A 22,989-nucleotide genomic window follows, 5' to 3' on the forward strand; every position below is an offset into this window, starting at 1 on the left:
AATATACCAAGTATATGGTAAGCATCATAAAGACAACATAGCAGTATTAACATCATACAATTAGATTTCAAGACAAAGTGTACAACTCAAAGTTAAGAGAACTTTTACATGTACATTGTATGACATTCAAATGTATGCTCATTTGATTATCATGAGATAATGAGCTAACACCAGAGCTTCAAAATACATGGAGCAAAAATAGAACTAGGGGAAGAAATAGACAAATTTACAATTAATAGGAGTTTTTATTTTTGCCACTCTTCTCTGGTAATCAAAGAACATCTGAACAGGGCTGAGGTTGTAGCTCAGTGGCAGAGCACTTGCCTTGCACACGTGAGGCACTGAGTTTGATCCTCAGTAACACATAAAAATAAATAAACATAATAAAGATATTATGTCCACCTATAACTAAAAATTGTTTTTTAAAAAAAGAACAACTGAACAAAAATTACAAAGGATAAAGAAGATCTGATTTGATTGACAGCTCTTTATATTTATACCTAAGAGCCTGAAAAAATCACATTTTTGAGTTTACATAGAGTATTCTCCAATACAGATCATATGCTAGGACATCTGAATGACAGAATCTTACAGACTATCTTCTTTGACCACAAAATAATTAAGTTATAAATTAGTAACAATATTATATCTAAAAAAGTTTTAAATATACATTTGGAAATTAAACATCACTGCTAAGAGCCATAGCCAAGCAGTATGATGCATGGCATTTTTGGTTGAAAGATGATGCCAGCAAGCCATTGAGATGATATGATTATGTTAAGATCTGCATTCTTATGGATATTAGATTCCTGCTGTCCACCTCGCCTGCTACGGGACTCCTGGAGAGTTCCCATTGGTTGGGGAAGTACGGTAGGAGGGAATTCCGGAGAGGGACTTCCTGTTGGGGTCCGGGAGAACACCGGTGGGTCGGCAATCTTCCCGGGAGCGTAGGGGGCATTGGCGGCAGTTTCAAAAATAAAGTTTGGGGCTGGGGTTGTGGCTCAGCGGTAGAGCGCTTGCCTCCCACGTGCGAGACCCTGGGTTCGATCCTCAGCACCACATAAAAATAAATAAGTGAAACAAAGGTGTTGTGTCCAACTACAATTAAAAAATAAAATATTTGAAAAATAAAAAATAAAAAAATAAAGTTTGTTCCTGCTTGAGTGGCTCGTGATTTTGTGCCCAGCCAGACTGCGGCACATCACATTTCTAAATGACATATAGAGTGATGGGCGAATAAAAAGAGAAAACATATTTATAAGTAGAAAATACTTAAAACCCAAGGAAAGTGCAAAAATACAAAAATTTGCAAATACAGTACATAAAAATAGCTTCAAAGTTTTCTATGAGAGAAGGAGAAAAGTTTAAAGTGATTGTATCTTTTAACCTTAAGAAGTTAGAAAAAGAAGAGTAAATTAAATCCTTCAAAAGATAGAAGAAAGGCATAGGAGAAAAGAAGGTATAGAAATAACTGAAAGGCAGGTGAAAATGTGGTTGACATTATTCATCATCAGGGAAATGCAAATTAAAACCATAATGATACCTTAAAATGCAAATTAAAACCATAATGATACCTTAAAATTCAAGAAAATGGCCAAAATTAAGTTATGGACACCAAGTATTGATGAGAAGATAGAATAAACCTAGTGCTGTTGAGACTTTAAAATTGTATGACCACTTTGAAAAACTATTTGATAATTGCTTATGATATTATATATATACTATCTTGTAATTCAGCAATTTCAATCCTAACAATTTATCCTAAAAAACTATAAAATATGTTCATTAAAAAAGAAATATGCAGGAATATTCATAACAACTTTAATTATAATAAACCCAAACAGGAAACAACCCAAGTGTTCATTATCCTGAGAAAGAAGAAAAAACAATTAGAGTATATTCATAACAGGAAATTACTCAGCAGTTATGAACAAACAATTACTACATGCAACAAAATGGAAGAAAAAATACTATGTTAAAAATTGAAACATAAAAGAATATGTATTTTATTCTTCCATTTATATGAGAGAGAGAGAGAGAGAGAGAGAGAGAGAGAGGAAAGAGAGAGAGAGAGAGAGAGAGAGAGAGAGAGAGAGAGAATTGTAATATTTATTTTTTAAGTTCTCGGCAGGCACAACATCTTTGTTTGTATGTGGTGCTAAGGATCAAACCCGGGGGCCACGCAAGCCAGGCGAGCGCGCTACCGCTTGAGCCACATCCCCAGCCTCTTTATATGACTTTCAAAAGCAGACAAAGCCCTGCACAATGGTTCCTGCCTATGATCCCAACTACTTTGGAGGCTAAGGCAGAAGGATCACAAGTTTGGGGCCAGCCTGGGTAGTTTAGCAAGATCTTTTCTCAAAATTTTTTAAAAATGAAAAGACTGGGATTATAGCTCAGTGGTAGAGCTTACCTAGCATTTGAGAGGCCCTGTGTTCAATCCCCAGTAATGCAAAATAACAACAAAAAGAATTGAAGGTAATTATGGCAAAGATTTGGGGATTGGCCTTCTGACAATTTAAGAAGAATATTTAAATTAATTAGATCCCTATTTCAAAACATGTATTTCATTATATACTATTTCAGTCAGTTTTGCTGTGTAACAAACCACCCCCAAAATTTGTTGGCTTAAAAAATAATTTTTCCTTCTCACTAAAAACATAAAAAAAGAACAGGTGAAAATAAGTCTATGGTGATAGCAACCAGAGCTTTAATTTCCTACCAGGGTGGAGAGTGACTAGAAGGGGTCATGAGGGAATGTTCTGTGGTGATAGAATTGTTCTAGATCTCAATTATCACACAAGTATATTTATTTGTCAAAACCCATCAAGCTGTACACTTAGATGTGGGCATTTCATGGTATGTAAATTTTACATTACTAAAAAAAAAAGAAAGACATTTTCCATGTGTCCTTAGAATTCATATTCTAATGAGACAACCAGTCATGACTAAGTGATATCCCTAAAGTATATCTTGCTTCTGGAATTAAAAGAATAATATAAATATTTAAAAATCCACTTTAGTGAATAGGTAGAAAATAATATCATAGAGTATGTATCATTTGTATTGGGTCTAGAAGAAGTGTAAGAAGTTTGCCAGGTAAATGGAAGGAGGTCATCCTTTGCAGAGTGAATGGACATGCAAAGGCACATGGTATTAATTGTAGTATGTGAGCAAAAGATGGAAATAAATTGCACTACACTGAGGCATGATACAATAAAGTTTTTTTAAGCAATTGAGTGATCTTGGCAGTGAGTCTTCATAGGGAGAAATTGATGCCAGGGTCCTGGGCCCTCAATGACTTTTGAACAAAATTGCCCTATACATAGCTTCTGCTTGAGTGTGTTTTGTTGTTGCTGTTGTTGTTCATGCAGTAATGATCAGGATTGTTCACAGAATGACCCTGGAGGTTTTTTTCTGAGTTGCCTGGTACCTGAAATCTTACCATAGTGGTAACAGTGAACACGGCCTCACATCTAACATGATATCAAATGCTATTAGCATGGGAATGCAACTCCCCAAAGGTGATGTACTCTACTTTACTTACACGAATAATCTCATGCTTCCTTTTAGCATGGAGCTCTTTCTTTCTAAAAATGGTGCTTTGAGCTAGCCTAAATATACCTCTGTACAGTTGACAGGACCTTGTTAGTGTTTTCCAGAAGCCGCTTTGTCCAAAAGTACTTTCACACTTTCCACACTGGGACTGCGGATGTAGCTCAGTGTTAGAGCCTGTGCCTACCAGGCAAGAGGCCCTGAATTCCAGCCCCAGCACACACACACACACACACACACACACACACAATCAAACTTTCCCCAGCTGGTAAGACCATCAATGGACACCTAACTCATCACTAGCTGACAATTTATAGCCTGGAATAGAAAATTGAGTTGCATCATTCAGGTTCTTCCCTTTGAGGAGATGAATCAGGGAGTACAAAAAGGTTTGGCCATTTAGCAACAGGAGCAGTTGCTAAACAGCATCACTAAGCAGAGTAAGGGTTGCACAAGCCCAAGTCATATGAGAGAAACTAGAGGTAATTGGAAAAGGGAGGTGGATGGATGTGCGGAGAGAAGCAGAAATACGTGCATGGTTCATCTACAAGGCCCTTGCTCCTAAGACCTTGCTAGGTTGCCTCCCAGTTCAGGGATAGTACAAGATCTCCCATATTTGGGAAAAGGAGCTAGTGGAAAGTAAAAGGGAAGAAGATGAGCATTTTGAAAATCTAAAGGATAGCCAGCCAAATCATTCAAAAACATGCTCAGGATAAAGAGTGAGTTGAATTTAGTAATAAGAAGCTCAAAGGCGTCCTCAGTGAAAACTGATTTTGCTCGTGCTGAAAGTAAGAAGCCAGTTTCAATGTGTACACAAGTTCATGGAAATTTAAGGATTGGGGAGTGAGCTAGACTATTTGGCAGGTATCGTCAACCCAAGGAAAAAAGCTACTTATGAGAGCGAGGCTCAGAATTCTGAGTTCTAAGGAGGGTTAGACAATGCAAGATTTGCCCTAGACAGGGAAGGCACTTTTTTTTCCCTCCGAAAGAAGAACTAAGGAGGTAAGTAATAATCATAATAGGTATGAGTCAGCGCATGTGTGGAGGGTGAGAAATTGAGGTAATTCATATATTTCAGAAGAGTCAGTGAACTCTGTAAAGATAAAAATAACAAGATCAGCTGTAAAATGTATTGGATAAGGAATGATTAACTCTGAAAATTTAGAAATTCTTGTAAATGCGTTAGGAGCTCATTTGTTATCCCATCGTGCGGATGCGCAGACCCAGCTTCAGTAATTTACTCTAAATCAAACAGCAGATACCAACTCCAGGCCCGGCAGCTGAAACCCCAGGCTGCCTGGTTGAGGTCACCAGTGAGTAACCCGACAGCGTCCTGGTCCTGGCGGCCACGACGGCTGGAACTACACTTCCCAGTGTGCCAGGCGGGGCGGGGCGCGGTGGGGAGGGCGCAGGCTCCTTCCCAGAAGCAAAAGCGGAAACAAAAGAGTCTCGCCGGCGTCCCCGCCCGCACACTCGCGCACACTCGCGCTCGGGCGCACACGGATCAGGCACCGGCTCCCGGAGCGAGCCAGCGAACGGCGAGCCGGGGACCCACAGGGCTGAGCCAGCCGAGCAGCCAGCGAGCGGAGCCCGCGACGACCCACGCCCCCGAGCCACGCAGCCGCCCCCCGCCGGCCGGTGTCCCCGCTGCCCTCCTTGACCCATGGCGCTGAAGCGGATTCAGAAAGTGAGTCCGGGGGCTGGGCCTGGGGCGGCGGAGCGGGCATTGACCCCTGCCCATGCTGACCTGGCCGTTGGTCCCAAGAGACGTGCCGGGAGGGTATGGGATGGGAGGATGGGCCGGGGCGGGGCAGGGGACCAGAGGTGCCTTCCCGGCCCGCGGGCACCGGACAGGTGAGGTGGGAATCGGGCAAGTCCCGGGTGGCCGGAGGTGCTTGGAGACTGGGGTCTCGCTGCGCGCTCGCGCCGGAGCTGCGCCCAGAGCCCCGGGGTGGAAATCCTCCTCGGTGCCCAGACCTTCCCGAAATCTGTGCTTCACGGTCACAGCTGGTTTTTTTGTTTTGTTTTGTTTTTTTGCCCCACACCAAGCTAGTTTGGGCCCATGTCATGATGTATTTTCTCTACACGGTTTCTTAAGCTTGTCCCCTTTTATGTTCTCGCTTCTCCGGACTCCCCGGGAGGGCTAGAAAGGTGCGGTGGGCCTGCAGCCTTTCTCCTCGGAGCTGTCGGGTTTGTTCTTTCTGTGCTCTGCGGTTGGCTCTTGCTCAGTTGCCGGAATGGGCTGGAAAAGCCCATTTGAGGCTGAGAAGCCAGGAGAAAGCTCCTGCCCCTTCTATTTTGGTGCCTCTGCTGCTGCCACTTCAGGTCACATAGCTGTAGTGAAAACATAGTTGCTGATACACAACAAGATGACCTCCTGGCTGTGATTCATGGTGAGTCAAGCCAAACAGGTTTTTTTTTTCCTCATGATAAACTTATATATAAAGTTCAAGACACAACAGAAACAGATACAAATTAAATTGTTTTGATGCTTTGACACATGGCTATAGAACGAGGAAGAATTGTGTATATTCATTCAACAAATATTTTCCATCCCAACTCATGTAAGTGATCATCTTCTCTTGGTATTAATTATTGCAGACCATTTCAGATGTGAACATTGTCCAAAATTGGGATTTGGGCATTTCTTTTTCTTCATTTTTATTTATTATTAGGCTGTTGGTCTGTTTACAGACCCAAGTTTGAAGTTGGGTCCACATTGTTTGGGAGCATTTTGAGCAAGTTAAGCCAACAATGGACTGTGTGTTTTGGAATTTATTTCAGAAGAAGTCAGTGCCTACCAAATATTTTTATCGATTTTTCAACCACAAGTCAGTAAAATATAACAATGGTATGTGTTACAGCAGTTGTAGACATGTATACATTGTATTCTGACTCACCCCTGGTGGTATCTTTTGGTACAGAGGACAGCAACTTTTAAACTCAGCCAGATTTCTGTTTATTTTTGGTTCAAATATTAAATCTGTGGATTTTGGTTATTCTTTGTACCATTTAAGGGTCATCTCAGTATAAAATATACAGTTAACAGCGTTTATTTAATGTTAATACTTTGTCTTTTGAAGATAATGCAGTTACACTTTGTTTCAAACAAATAATCCTAATTTTGAAGCTCTGGTTAGCATTTCACTATTCCTTGTATACTTATTCATGATGATATAATATTGGTTCATGATTGGATCAGACAACATGCATTTTCCAAGGAAGTTTTCAAATTCCATTTCCTTCTTTCCTAGATCATAGAATTTTTCACATGACTTTCCACATACAATAAATAGCTTTTAGATACTGTGGAATTTATCAATAGCAAATGGATATTCAAAGAAATAAGGACACCATTTTTAAATATTATGCTTGCATATTGTTGTCAACCACCATGCTGATCCAGTGTATTTGATTTATGTTATAATATGACATATGTCCACATATTTTAAGTAGTTATTAGTTATTATAACAACTGTATAATGTAAAAATGATGTAAAACCTATGACAGGTTGATATTTTGGAGAAGCAGTTGGGGATTATATAATACCACCTACATACATGTCCATTTTTTGCTTCTTTTTCCCACTATCAGGCAAATTGACTTAAATCACATTAATCACACATTCAAACCATTGAGGTGTTTATTTTGATTGATTCTCCTTTTTTATACTTCTTTCTGTACTTTCTTCATAAGTAGTTCTAGGTCACATTTGCTCTCTGCCATGTGAACAGTTGTTATAAAGCCCTCTGATATCTTCAGTACCCAGATTCTTATTTAACTCTTGTCTGTTCCATCAAGTGAAAATGTATATTAACTTTTCACCTTTCTTTTTAAGTGTATTTAAATAACACTGTCAGATAACTTTCAGGTCAATGGGTTTTAATTTTCTTGTATCTAAAGTGGCAGGCCTTGGAACTTGTAGAACTTCAGAGAAGTCTATAGTAGTGTGGAAGAGGTTACCAGCAGGGAAACAACTTCTAGGGCAGTGTATCAGAATCACTTGTAGGATATTTTCAGATTGTTGCCACTGCTGTAAAGCAAGTGAGATTGAATCCCTTGGATGGGTTTGGTTGGAAAGAGGGTTGAGAATCATCAATGTTTTTGTCTGTTCTCCTTATTTGAAGTCCTTGAGTGGAGAAGTGCTTTGCCCAAGATTAATCTCATAAATGATAATGACATATTTGAGAGTAAAGTTCACAATTTCACATTTCTTCACTACAAAAAGAATAAAATGGTTGGATTAAAATTGTATGTATACAGAAAGCATGTATGTATCAGTGCTTAAAATGTATTTCTATACTAGCATATGCAAAGTGATTTAATGCTTTAATTTAGACATCCTGTGCCAGTTTTGCATTTCAGCTCATAAATTTACACACCCATGCCCTATTTTTAGACACAGTGGAAGATGTTATTGCAGTCACCTAAATCACTAAAGGGAAAAAAAAAACTGAACAAAATATGAGGAAAGAAATCTAAAAACATGTCTAAAAAAGAGGAGCTTTTCAGCTGAGCATCTATTGTTTTCTAGAATTAATTTCTAAGGTTTTTTTTATCAGTGCTATTTTCAATCGTTGATATGCTTTGTTTTGGGAATCATTTTTAAACTTACAAATACTGCATCACAATACTGAATGCTTTGAAAACTGGAAGAAAAATGAAAATCATAATATAGTTATCTGCATCTTGGTCTTTTTCCATCAGATTTATTTTACTCTATAAAGAATTTGAGGTAATGATCATCCTACTAGTATGATATGATAAGCTTGTGCCTTTTTTGGTCTGTCTTTTGAAAAGTGAAACAAAAGACTTTTGTTTTACAAATATAGCAACACAGATAATTCCTTAGTGTATAGTACTGTCCCCAAAATGGAACAGTTCTTTTTTTATAATCTAATCTGAAGTACATATATGAACAGACATTAAAATACAATTTTACAAATATTTTGAGTTGCTGAATTTTTTATTTGCAGAGTTCTACATTAAACGGCTGGTGTCAGTCTAGGAAAACAGGATATTGAAAAAACCATCCCTATGTTTTTTCTAGGGGAAGAAAGTCCAGTTTTTATCCTGGCGCTGTGGCTCCTATCTTCACTTTCTTATCCATACAAGTATGCTGCTGCTGCTGACCATCAGCATGTGTCTGGTGCTTGCTCTGTGCATGACATTCTTCTAAGTTCTTGATATATATTAATTGGTTTAATCTGTAGTAGTCCCAAGAGGTAGAAACAGTATTACCCTCATTTTGTAGATGATGAAACTGAGGCAGAGACATCGAGTAGTTTACTCAGGGTCACATATCTAATATGTGGCAATGTTGGAATTCTAAACCAGATAGTTGGCTCTAGAGAACACTTTAGTACATACCACGTATCCATATGGACTCATCTATATTTATTGTATTTAAAATGAAAAACGTGTAGAGTCACATGAGTTTATGGATGTAAGTACTTTGCAAACTATAATGTCAGAACAAGTGTAAAGTAGTGTTGCAGTTAAGACGTGGGCATATTTAATCATTCTCACAGATGTATTGTTCACTGTGTTGATTGTGCCTTGTCATCTCTGATCCAGAGCGATTACTGGATCCTTTAACATTGTAAATGAGTAATATTACTTTGTTCATCACTGTAAATTTGTCTTCTCCAAAAGATCTTAGAAAAATTAGTTGTAGTTTATAACTGTTCTGTCAGAAGTATCATTTCATTGCAGAAATTTCATTTTGAGATAACTATTTACAACTCGATATAATAGTTTGGTTCTTGTAGTGGTTTCTGTTCAAATTACAATGTTAAATCCAAGACTCTAGTTCTTTCAGGAAAGGATTTAACTTAAAAGAAAAAAGGAACACAGTATTTTTACTTTTTGTTAGATAAATGGTTTGTCTTGAGATGAGAGGGAGAAAGTGTTCTTTCTCTAATAAGCCATCATGTAAATTTTTCTGCTTTTAAATCTTTGTAATTAAGCTGTCTTTCTTTTGCCTTTGTATGTACTTTGATTTCTTCATCACAAAAAGTGTAGAAAGACGAGATAACATATTACAGCTTAAAAGTTCTGAGATTCCTCTGTGGAAATAAATAGCGTAGAACTAAATAAGACTGTTTTAGGCCTATTTTAGGAGCCCAGGCACATGTGAAAACCAAAAGCATGTGAGTTTGCTCCTGGTAAAGCAGAGTAGCATCCTTACTCCCTAAGTTCCCTAAAATACAAACAGGAAACCTGTGGGCCCTTTATTTTCATTTAATGAATACTACTGATTCAAATAATATATTTAAAACTTAGTTAACAGTCTGAGTTAATGGCTGTCTACTAACATGTTAGCCCATCCCCCTTTATAAAATAGTGGATGAATTGATGTTGTAGTAGAGACAGGTATAAAGATAATTGTCCTCTTAATATGACCCAGATTTGCAATTTCGGGATTGGAAGGATTCTTAGGCTACCTTAGAACATGCATCTGCAGGAAGGCCAAGACAGGTTCTATTTCTGGACTGTCCTGATCTAAATGGCTTCTGAGAAGCTGAGGGTTTTCTGCATTCAGTTTGGTTCTGGAATGGATCCATGAGGGTTCAGTTTCACACATTAGACAGTAGTAAGAGGCAGCATGTTCAGGAGTTGTCCTGAGTGTGGGGAGGAAGCTGCCATCTAGAAGCATAGTCCTGTGCTGCCCACCACACCACCATGCTCCGCAACCTCCTATCTTGCCTCTTCTTCAATGTTTTACCCACTGATTTCTATTCCTCTGCTCCTGTTTGTGTGGCTTATTTCCTTCAGTGACATTACATTGCTTATTTAGATTCTTAGGCTCCTTTCAGACTTAAGAAAGCCTCTCCAAAGGAGGTGAGCTGGGGAGTTGTCACCTGAAACTCCCTCAAGTAATAATCTGCTTGTTCTCACTCCAAGTGGCCATCTCCACCTGTGAGCAGTGTTTGGGAGTAGTAAAGCTGGACCTCTGTGGAGGGAACTGTGCATGTGTGTGTACTAAGTTATGATGTCAGATCTTTTTTGTTATTATATATTGCTGTAAGGAAAGCTTGAAAATCACCATTGCACAGTATAGGATCCTTATATAAAATTAATGTTGCCGGGCTGGGGTTGTAGCTCAGTGGTAGAGTGTTTGTCTAGCATGTCTGAAGCTTTGGGTTCCATCCTCAGCACCATATACAAAAATAAATAAATAATGGTATTGTGTCCATCTACAACTAAAAATAGTAAAAAAAAAAAAAAAAAAGTTGCCAAAAATAATGCCAGCCTATGTATACATATTTACATATATGTGTATTACAGACAGAAAGTAAATTAATAAACAGGCATACAAACATACATGTGGATATATACATTAATTAAAAATATTCTAATTTTGGAAACATTTCCATTTGGTACAGACTGTCAATACTCATTGTCTTCTACTAGAGGTAGCATTTCATTTTATATTTTGTGGTTCTGGGGATTGAACCCAGGAGCTCATGAATGCTAGGCAAGTGCTCTGTCACTGAAGTGCATCTCCAGCCCCTTTTATTTTATTTTCAGGCAGGGTCTCACTAAGTTGCCCAGGCTAACTTCGAGCCTGCAGTCTTGTCTCTGTCTCTCAAGTAGCTGGAAATACAGCTGGGTGTGCCACTGTGCCTGGTTACAAGTAGCAGTATTTTATATTCACTGATGTCCAACCACAGAATTCAAAAATAACTCTGGGTAATACTAAGATTACTTTTTATGCACACATAAGTGCTTACTGTATTCCATTTGTTAGGAATATATACAGTATTTAATTACAAATATTTGGCAGGTATTGGCAGGTATGTTAATGTTTTATGTACATTTTAAGAAATTGCCACCTGAATTTTGTTTGTTTTCGCTGAAACACCATGTCTTGGTTAACCATAAAATAAATAATAAGTTTGGATAATGTAGCATTCATTAACATATTCACTTATGTGTCAGAATTCTATTACCCATGTTTTTTAAAGAATTTTTTTTTCACAATACCTTTGTTTTATTTATTTATTTTTATGTGGTGATGAGGATCGAACCCAGGGCCACATACAGGCTAGGCAAGTGCTCTACCACAGAGCCCCAGCCCAGTCTCTATTATCCATTTTTTAAAAGGTGTATGTAATTTCCTATCATGTTTTACTTGCCTCTCAGAATGTCTGAATACAAATACTATCCTCAAGGCTTATGAAGTAGCTTCATTTCTTACCTTTTGTAAGATAATAAGCCTCCTGGGAAAGATGAAAAGAATTTTTTTTCATTCCTTCACTCTTCACTCTTTTGTTTCTCTTGCACGAGGTTAAAGTGTGCAAATGGCCTTAATTCAATACTGAGCATGGTTGAGGATAATGTGATAATATCACAGTCTTGAGTGTCAGTCAGCTTCTAGGTAGGAAGAGAGCTGCAGTGGAAGTCAGATGGTTTGAACCTTTGTCCTGGCTTTAGCTTTGTTTGCTTGGCCAAGTCTTATTCTCATCTGTAAATTCAGTGAGTTGGTCTTGATAGTTTTGGTGGTCCCATCTGTGGATGTGTGTAATGTGAAAGTATGTATGTATGTATGTATGTATCTACCTAACTATATATATGTGCATGTATATTCTTTTACTCTATATAATTCTTTTCTTTAGTACTGGGATTGAACCCAGGGCCTTGCGTGTGCTAGGCAAGAGCTGTACTGCTGAGGTACATTCCCAGCCCACCAGTATAATTTTAAGCAAACCCAAATAGTGTTTCATGCTGTTTTTGTTCAGCAAACATATAAACTTTGAGCATTGGCACTGTGCTCCATAGCTATATGAGACTTGAGTTAAAATTCTTTTGAGATGTCAGAATTGAAAAAAAATGGGCATATTAATATATGATATAATGTTAATAAGTCTTACTCTTTGATTAAAAAACAGTTGCTTATGATGCAAATAATATGTATTTCTATTATGTATCGGTAACATAACATACCATCTTATTCCATTTAGTTTCTATCTGTTTCACAGGTGCCTTTTGTCCTTTAAAAATTATTTAATCAACATATTTTAACAATTGCCTTATACAGCTCCCTTATATGTAATAGATTTATAAGATTCAAGTTAGTACATTTACAGAGCACCTTCTAATAGAAGGTATATCCTAAATGCATTAAGGAATTTTACAGAAAGGTGAGTTATAAAGCCATTATCAAAAAAGTTTTGAATTAATAAGGGTAAGAAGAGTACTATAACCAATAGAAGGACTTAGGAGAGTACCATAAGGAAAGTACAACATATTTGCACAGGAAGGAAGTCAAAGGTGGGAAAGGCCAAATTACTTGGAGGATATCTGTGGAAAAGGTGAATTGGGTATAGGTTTAGAAGAATGAGTAACATTCTAAAAGATTTAGGGAAGCCAGGTTTGTAGAGAAAGAGAAACGAAGACATTAGAAATTTGTGTGGCTTATTTGGGAAGGAACAGATCATCTTGCTCTTGGGAAGCATTCAGGAAATAGTGAACCATATGTTTTGTTGTGGAGGACCTTGAAGACCCATGCTGAGAAATACATATGCAGAAGGTTGGGAAAGCAATTGAAGGATTTTCAGTAAGGAAGTACCTTTTTTTTTTTTTTTTTTTTTTTGTACCAGGAATTGAATTTAGGGGCACTCGATCACTAAGTCCCATCCCTATCCCTATTTTGTATTTTATTTAGAGACAGGGGCTCACTGAGTTGCTTAGCGCACCTAGCTGTTGCTGAGACTGGCTTTGAACTCATAATTCTCCTGTCTCAGCCTCCTGGGCTGCTGGGATTACAGGCATGCCCCACCTCATGAAGTACCATTCTTAACCATAGTGTGGGTATGCAACCTAGACCTCGTAGAACTCAGTATTGTACATGGTTTGTAATTATAATTTTGATGAATGTCATGGAAAGGAAAGCACAAGAGTACTCTAGGAATATAGCAGGGACACACTGAAGGGGTCAAGGAAACTTTCCTTACAGTGTAATGATGTTTAAAATAAGACGAAGCTGAAGCCTGGTGCTATGGTGCATGCCTGTAATCCCTGTGGTTCAGGAGGCTGAGGCAGGAGGATTGCAAGTTCAAAGCCAGCCTTAGCAATGGTGAGGAACTCAGCAACTCAGTGAGACCCTGTTTCTAAATAAAATACAAAATTGGGTTGGGGATGTGGCTTAGTGGTCAAGTGCCCCTGAGTTCAATCCCTGGTAATAAACAAACAAACAAACAAATAAAATAAGACACGAAGATGAGTATGGTGGTGCATGCCTGTAATCCCAGCTACTTGTAAGGCTTAGGGAAAAGGATCGATAGTTGGAGTCCAGCCTGAGTAATTTAGCAAGACCCTGTCTGAAAATGAAATAATATTTAGAAATTTAAAAAAATCTATTTTTAAAGGGCTAGGGATATTACCTTCATGCCTAGCGTGCATGAAAGAAAAGAAAAGAAAAAGACATGAGGGTAAAAATGAATTAGGTATAAGGAGAAATAGAATGTATATTGGGAGGAATGTGATTAAGAATCTTCTACCTAAAAAGAAGCCATGTTTAAAATTAGAGGCAAGTTAGCTTTTGTGGAATTGAAAGTTCATTTTGGCTGGTGCAGAGAGCACTAGGGGGAAAAAAGGTTTTCACATATGAAGTCAGAGAGGAGTCAAATCCTGGAAGGTCTGTTAAGCTTCTTTGAGGATTTATAAGCCTTTAAAGCAAATGGAAGACATTGAAAAGGTTTGACACGGTACCCTAAGATGATTTTGGCAGCAGTGTGTAAGGTAGAGAAATAGGGAGGCCACAGGTCAAGTGAGATCCAAGGCTGGCCTGAGCCAGCCAGGGTGGTGGAGAACTTATGTGAGAAAAATTATAGGGAGTTTATCCTGCTTGGCCCTTTTGATTTGTATACACCTTCTTGGCCCCTCAAGTCTCAACGGTTCACTGTTGTAGACAGTCTCAGTGTCCTTCTGTTTTCCACTCGGCCCAAATGCTTGAATAGGGTCAACCTGGCTTCTTACCCTGGGATGTCTCTGCTCTGGCTCTTCTGAGTGCTCCTGCTCTTTGGACCTTAGCTGTCTGTAAAACTGCCTTCCAGGATGCTTTCATGGGGAGGGATTGGGACAGAAGGAGAATCTGAATAATTTGGCACTAATTAATGGGAGGGATGTAACAATGGGTGGGACAAGAGAGGAGAACGGAATCAGATGATGATTCTAAAGTTTTGAGTTTAGGTTCCTGGAATGAATAAATCTGATTTTACTATTCTCATAGTAGATCCATAAAGTAGATTCAAATGCAGCTTTTACTTGACTTCCTTGGATTTGTCTAAAATAGATTTTTATTTATATAATTTCTCTGATGGAAATATTATATGTGTAGGGTAGTAATTGAGAGTCTTCTATTTAAAAGGAAGGCATGCCTTAAAGTAGAGGCAAAGTAGCATGGTGGGAAATGGAGCCATCATGGCTGTGTAGAGGTAGAGATGACCTGGAAAGTGGCTGTATGTATGACATGATTGGTAAATAATGTCCCTAATTGTGACCTCAGACTTTTATTCTAAATTGCACTCTGTAGCTAAAATGCAATAAATATTACTCTGATGCGGCAAAATCAGCAGGGTCATTGCTTTCTTCGTTTTCTTCCTTTTTTGGTGGAATTTGGCCACATTGTTTTTTTTTTTTTTTTTTAAATAAGCCAACTTTGCCAGGGAGATACCTGATTGAAAGAGACAGCAAAGCTGCCAGAACCAGTTTGTTGAAGTGAGTTTGGTACCTACAACTTAATTAATTGGTTGTCTTCAGCATTTAAAAAAAAAAAAATTTGTAGTTGTAGATGGACAGCATATTATTTGTTTGTTTATTTATTTATTTATTTATTTATTTATTTATTTATTTATTTGTTGTGGTGCTAAGGATCAAACTGGTTGCCTTACACATTCTATGCAAGAGCTCTGCCTAGGCCCAACCCCTGTCCACAGCATTTTGAAGTCTTCTGGGAAGCATCTACATAGTTTTAAATGAAGATGTACTTTAATTCAAGGGCTTAAAGACACTCTGTCTTTGGAGATATTTCTGGTGATTGTTTGACATCTCTATTGAAATCGTTCTAGTTAACTAGATCAGCTCTGTTCAGGAGATCAGAGCCTGAACTGTAAGCCCAGGAAATGTTTATTTACAGACAAACCAAATATAGCTCTTAATCCCTTTAGAGACAACACCAAAAATGCAATCCAGTAAGAATCACTGTCATGTTTTACGGGTTTGGAAGTAAAGATGATTATGTCATATTAATTAACTGATGATTGGGCCAGGATTTTTGAAATAATGCTTTCATATGTTTAGGAGTGAGTAATTTAAATGTCGGGCCATAAATCAGCTTCGATACTTGACTGTGTGTGATGTCCTTTACACATACCCAGTGTGGTGTATATTATCTCTTTTACAGAGATTTAGAGTTTCGGATTGGTGAAGCTAGAAAACAGCAAAGCAATTTCAGTCTGGTCAGTGTAATTTCTTAGGAACTGTTTATTGCAAAAATAGTGTCATATTAATTCTTATGGAAAATAAGGCAGTTCTTGCTTGTTAGTGTGCATTCTCTACTGTTCCAATTGGACTGTTACCCTTCTGGGAGCCAGCGGGTGAACACAGGCCTCTTCTCTTACATTCCTGTCTTTATTTTCTTTTATTGGTTTGCTTTCTTTGAATTAAGCTGCCTCATCTACTTTTAGATTTTAAGTCCCCTAGAGGCAGGGACTGTGTCTAGCTTGTTTTTATGGAGAACACTCAGCATATTGTGGGGGTGTTATAAACATGCCATCTGTGCCCATTTAAATTCAGTTTCAGGCCTTTCAGTACTTTTCTTTGTGTCTAGCTGGTTACAGAAATCTGAACTAGAATAGAAGTGCTTAGCCACATAAGGCTATATAAATCCTCTAAATATACATTTTTATGGCCTTGTCAGTGTTTTTGTGGTTCTAGTCGTGATGTAAGGACACTATCCTATAATCCGCCACTCATTAATATCTTACATTTTTATTTTGAAATTTAGGTACTCCCTAGTTTTATTTGGCTGTTAATCATATTGGTTAGAAAATTGCTTCATTGGCATGGACTCCTTTTCATCTGGGGAATATTTTTGTCAGTTTGATGGTATTTATTGCTTGACCTATATTTAGATATAGGGTTGGTTTGTTTTAAGCTTTCTTTGTCTCAAAGGTAAAGAAAAATCGGCAATATGTTTCAGTTTTAGATTAAAAGTAACTGGAAATGAAATTGAAACACAAAACATATGTATTATACACAAATGTGCATATTCTTTTTATGGCTTTGTAACTAGTCTGATTAATTGAAAGCCATATTTTACATTATGTGAATTCTTTATATCCTTTGTCTACCTTTTTGATATCATCATTGTGTTATTCATCATGGAAAAATTCATTAAAAAGTTATAATGTGAACTTTTTGTTTCAATATAATAAACACACATAAGGCATATAGCCTGGTAGGTTTCACAAGGTGAACACAACTGTGAATTCAAAACTTGGCTCAAGAAATAGCATTCTAAGGGACCAAGGTGCCCCTCTCCTTTCTTAGTTTTATCTTTGCCCTTAAGGTAAATAAATCACTGTTTTGACTAGCATCAGAGATTAATTTTACCTGGTTTTGAACTTAAGAATTGTGATGTGTACTGTGAAATTTGTCTGTTATTGCATGGAGCTGTAGTTTCTTCATTCTCATTGTGTGAATATGCTATAAATTATTCTACTGTTGGTAGACATTTGGGTTGTTTTGGTTTGGGGATGTTACACATGATGCTACTAAAGTGAGTATGTATATTCACATTTCTGTACTTGGCAGTGGAACTGTTAGATCACATCGTATTTCTATGTTTAATTATTGGTTATTATCAGCTTTCTTATTCTATGAGCAAAGTTCTAATTGCTTTACATATATGCCAACACTTGTAGTTCTTCTTTTTCATTTTAACCATCCTGTTGGATGTGTAATGGCATAAGATTTGGTTTTAATATGCATATTCTTGATGACTAATTAAGCTGAGACCCTTCTGGGGTGTGTGTGTGTGTGTGTGTGTGTGTGTGTGTGTTGTGTGTATTCCATTTAGATAGCTCTTTTGGTAAATGCCTGTTTAAGCTGTCTTTCTTAAAATAAATGGATCTGTAGGAATATTTGTTACATATTCTAGATGCATCTTCTATCAAATATATGTATTGTAAATATTGTCTCCTATTTGGCTTGCCTTTTCACACTTTTAATGTTCCTTTTGATGAACAGATGTTCCTAATTTTAATCAAGTGCAAATTTTCCATTTTTTTTCCTTTATGGTTATTCCTCTTTGTGTACTATTTAAAAATCTCTGCCTCCTCCAAGATCATAAAGACATTTTATATTTTCCTTTGAAAGCATTAATATTTTACTTTTCATATTTACATTTAGAATCTATTTATAATTAATTTTTATATATGTTTTGAGATAGGAGGTTAAGGTTAATTTTTTTTTTTTTTTCACGAGAATACCTAATTGACCCAGTACCATCTATTGGAAAAAACTTTTCTTTCTACTAGAATGACATCACACTGTCACTTTTGCTTCCATATCAGCAGTGTTATTTGTTTATCCAAAACAGGCATGACATCTACCTTGGCTTTGAAGAATGTGTTGTTCATTTCCTTTATGTGCAGCTTTCTGCAGTAGAGCATTGTGGAACTCCTGGGAGTCACCCCTCAGTTGTAGTCTGTGAGAGTCATTGGAGTTGGCAGTTCAAGACATGTATGACAAAAAGCAATAGCCTTGAACACCACTTCTGAGAACTGGCAAGTTTTTAAAAATTTGTTAACTTTTTATATGCCTCTAGTAATCCACCTTTTAATAAATAAGGGCATTTATACCATTGTCACATGGCATCCATGGGAGATTGGTGCCAGAGCCCCTTATAGATACTGAAATCTGCCTGTGCCCAAGTCCTGAATATAAAATGTCATAGTATTTACAAATAACCTATGCACATCTTCCATCTACTTTCAGTCGATGGTAGATTACTTCTGTTTCTTAATACAACATACATGCCATGTCAGTAATTAGTCTGCTGTGTTGTTTAGGGAATGGTGGGAAAGAAAAAGTCTTTGCCTGTTCAGTACAGATGCAGTTTTCTTTCCCCAATGTTTTTTTTTCTGCAGTTGGTTACCTCTGTTGATATGGAGTGCTGGCTATATTTAAAGACAGTACTGAAGTGTGCCTCAAGGATAGAAGGTAAACTCTGAGGCAATCCTTGTAACTTTTCAGAATCTACCAGATCTTATAACCTGACTTTTTAAATGTTTTACATATCAGTGTTTATTTTTTATTTAGGTAGTAGTTTGCATCAGGTAAGATATTTTACAGTAGTTCCTCAGTAGATCTGTCTTCTGTCTAGGAGAAACTTTTTTTTTCAGGTCTCTCTAGAGTGTCCTAAACTTTACTGAATATATTCGGAAGGTGATCCTTGAGGCTTAGCACTACTCTTGCATGTATTACCTTTGAGGTACAGCTATGGTAGCTACTTTTAAGCTTCTAAGGGTCTACAGAGGACCTTTTTCCTATATCAAACTACATCTTATTAATTTATTGTTTCTACAAATGAGTTAGTTCTTGAATTTCATGCCCTGTTTTAATCATCAGCAAATGTGCCTACCAGTGACTTGGAAGGAGTTTTATTAGCATCATAATCTGATACTATTAAATTAAATTTTTAAAACTTCAGAGGGTTAGAACCAGAGTAAAATTATAAAATCAGAATGATGCCTGTTAGGAAGGATGTGGTGATGGTGGTTTTATTGTGGTGCTGGGGATTAAACCCAAGACCTCACACATGCTAGAGAAGCACTCTGCACTGAGCTACATCCCCAGAGAATATGTGGAAATACTTAATAAACTTTTATAATTAATCCAGCTAGTTAAGTTGAACATGGAAGACATTTTTTATTTTATTTATTTTTTTTTTAAAGAAAGAGTGAGAGAGAGTGAGAAAGAGGGGGAGAGAGAGAGAAAATTTTTAATATTTAGTTTTTAGTATTTGGCAGACACAACATCTTTGTCTGTATGTGGTGCTGAGGATCGAACCCAGGCCGCACGCAGGCCAGGCGGGCGTGCTACCGCTTGAGCCACATCCCCAGCCCATGGAAGACATTTTTTAAAAAATGTCCATCCACGTCACAGATTGTAGCCCTGTCCATGGCAGCTCTGTCACTAAGGACTGGCAGTGGTTAAAAATACTTTTTGAGACTGAGTTAGCTCATCACAAACCCTGGAGTCCACTTGGAAGAGCAACCCAAAGCTGTGTCCTGAAAGTAGGTTAACAGCATCCCTAGATAAATAATAAAGATGGAATATTTAGAATTTTGAGGTCTTCTAAACTAGAAACACCAAAAAATTTTTTTGGCGGGGTGTGTGTGTGTGTGTGTGTGTGTGTGTGTGCGTGCTAGGGATGAATTTAGGGCTTCATACATGCTAAGCAAGTGCTCTGCCATTGAGCTATACCACCAGCCCTCAAAAAATTATGTGGCTTTGGATTCTTCACTAGAATATATCATACATTCTATAAATTGAAAACCTTGTCATAATGGCATAATAATTTTAATGATGAATGTTCTTTTGATATTCATTTTTAGATATCATTATGTTTCTGTGGTGTTTTTAAAGGACCTGCACTGTTCTCTTAACACTTTTGAAACTTTTTACTATATGCAATCTGCATATCTGTATAAAGGAGTAATTTGTTTTTATTCTCTTGCCAAATCTAATCATTTGTATTTCTGAAAGATTGAGATTTGAGATACTTATGTTCTGCCAATCACATTATTCCTTAAATTTTATTATTTGACCCAAATAATAACAAATACTTACATATAAAAGGTATTGTGCTAATAAGTATTTTGGAAGAATCCATAAATAAAATGCATTAAAGCTTTTGTTTTAAAAAAAAACATTTTGGTGAAAGAGGAAAGGAAGGGGAAATCAGCATTTATTAAGCATCTATTATACATGCCAGGTCTAAAGCTAATTGGTTTTACATGTTCTTCTTGGTACAGTTCTTCATGGTAATCAGTGATGTCCCCATAATACATGAGACTCAGGTTAAGTAAATTGTTCGAGGTCACACAGCTAGTACTGCTTAGCAGCAAAACCAGATTTGATCAATATCTGACTCCAACTCGTATTTTTTTTCCCTTTCTGTGTAAGCATTTGTTTATTTGACATTACAAAGCTTTAATACCTGGGTTGAGACAAAACAGATTTCATTTTAACATCTGCTGAGGGCAGCACTTTACTAGTTGCTGGGTATCTGAGACTGCTGTACTAGACATGATGAAATACACTAGGTACTATAGTGAGATTTGCTAAAGAATAAGTTTTGGTTAAAGCTACAACCCGTATTTTTTTAAAGTAGCCTTTGAGGGCTACAGGTACAGCCCAGTGGTAGAATGATTGTATGGCTTGTGCAAGGTACTGGGTTAAGTCCCCAGCACTGACCTAAATAAATAAATAAATAAATAAATAAATAAATAAAAATTAAAATGGCCTTTGAGAAGATAGCCACAGTTAATAAAAATGAATAGATGGAAGGACTGTGTTATTAGGAGAAGGAAAATGATAAAGGACAGAAAACTTAGCCATGTACAGGGCATATCCAAGTTTTTTTTCAAATTTTTTGACCTCAGGACCCCTTTATAGTCTTTTTTCTTTCCAGCTTGGATACTGGGGAGGGAACTCAGGGGTGCTGTACCACTGAGCTATATCCTACTCTTTTTTATTTTCATTTTGAGACAGGCCCTTGCTAAATTGCCCTGGCTGGATTTGAACTTGAGATCTTCCTGCCTGTCAGGTTCCTGAATAGCTAGGATTACAGGCAGGACCCCTTTATATTCTTAAGTACTGAAGACCCCACAAAGCTTTTCTTGGTGTGGACTATATCTGTTGATATTTACCATATGAGCAATTAAATACATATTTAGAAATAAGAAATACTTTTAAAATTACAGTAAATATGCTAATATAAATATTTTTTGACCTTTGTTTATTATCATTATTATTGTATTATTTTACAATGCTGGGAATTGAACCCAGGGCCTTGCACATGCTATAAATAACATTTTTTTATTAGTTACTTTTATATATACATAAAAGTAGAGTGTATTTTGACATATCATACATACATGGAGTATAACTTATAATTAGGATCCCATTTTTGTGGTTGTACATGATGTGGAATTTCACTCATCATATATTCATATACGAACATTGTAAAGTTATGTCTAATTTATTCTACTCTTTCCCATTTCCATCTCCTATCCCATCCCTTCATTCCCCTTTCTCTAATCCAATGAACTTCTGTTCTCCCTACCATTATTGTGTGTTAGCATCTGCATATCAGAGAGAACATTCAGTCTTTGTTTTTTGGGGACTGGCTTTATTTCACTTAATAATGACAGTTTCCAGTTCCATCCATTTACCAGCAAATGCCATAATTTCATTCTTATTTGTGGCTGAGTAATATCCCTTTGTGCATATATACCACATTTCTTAATCCATTCATCTGTTGAAGGGCACCTAGGTTGGTTCCATAGCTTTGCTATTGTGAATTGAGCTGCTATAAACATTGATGAGGGTGTGTCATTATAGTATGTTGATTTTAAATCCTTTGAGTAAAGACTTAGAGTGTGATAACTGGGTCAAATGATGGTTCCACTGCAAGTTTTCTGAGGAATCTCCATACTGCTTTCCAGAGTGGTTGTACCAATTTGCAGTCCTACCAGCAAATCTCCCCCCACATTCTTGCCAACGTTATAAATTACTTTTTAATGAAAAATAATTATATTTTTTAAAACAATTTTTTTGTTTTATACAATTTTTAAATTTCATTATTGTCAAGCTTACAGATGACAACTGGATTCTAACATCTGCTCATGCATTCATGTTAAATCTCTGGAAAACTTCATTGTGTATACCTGAGATATCGATAGTGAAAACAGCAAATAACATCTTAGTGTAATTGTGAGGTTATTTTTGACCTTATAGACTTTCTGAAAGTAATTTAGAAAATTGAAAGGGCTCTTTGGAATATTTTTGAAGGGGAACATTCAATTGAAAGTATAGGCTTTATAATGAGGCTAAATAATGAAAAGAATTTCATTGGTAGAATTAGATTTTTAATAATCAATGGGTAACAACTGAAATTTTCTAAAACAGAAGAATAAAATTTCAAACAAGCTGTCCCTTTAGAAGATGATTATGCAAGTAATTGAGTATTGGACTGTAATTGATTTTGGTGGCAAGGTAAACATTGTAATGGGTATTAAGGAAGAATATAGTGTACTGTACATGTGACTATATATGAAGGACTAGAGAAAGAGAAGGATCAAAATAATGCTAAGATTTTGAGCCTGGTGACAGGGTTGCTATTGTCCCATTAGTTG

At 36.9% G+C, this 22,989-nt stretch overlaps 1 protein-coding gene across 1 annotated transcript in view; it reads left to right on the forward strand.

Annotated features, from left to right (window-relative positions):
* The first annotated feature begins 4,994 nt into the window (after window positions 1-4,994).
* Window positions 4,995-22,989, forward strand: part of Ube2d1 (ubiquitin conjugating enzyme E2 D1) — a 32,710-nt gene continuing 14,715 nt past the window's right edge. The window contains exon 1 of the mRNA XM_076834786.1: window positions 4,995-5,242. Within this exon, the coding sequence (XP_076690901.1) occupies window positions 5,219-5,242 (24 nt within the window). The 5' untranslated portion in view covers window positions 4,995-5,218. The remainder of the gene's footprint in view (window positions 5,243-22,989) is intronic.

The sequence above is a fragment of the Callospermophilus lateralis genome, chromosome 15 (genome assembly GCF_048772815.1).
Source record: "Callospermophilus lateralis isolate mCalLat2 chromosome 15, mCalLat2.hap1, whole genome shotgun sequence".
NCBI classification, from domain to species: domain Eukaryota; kingdom Metazoa; phylum Chordata; class Mammalia; order Rodentia; family Sciuridae; genus Callospermophilus; species Callospermophilus lateralis.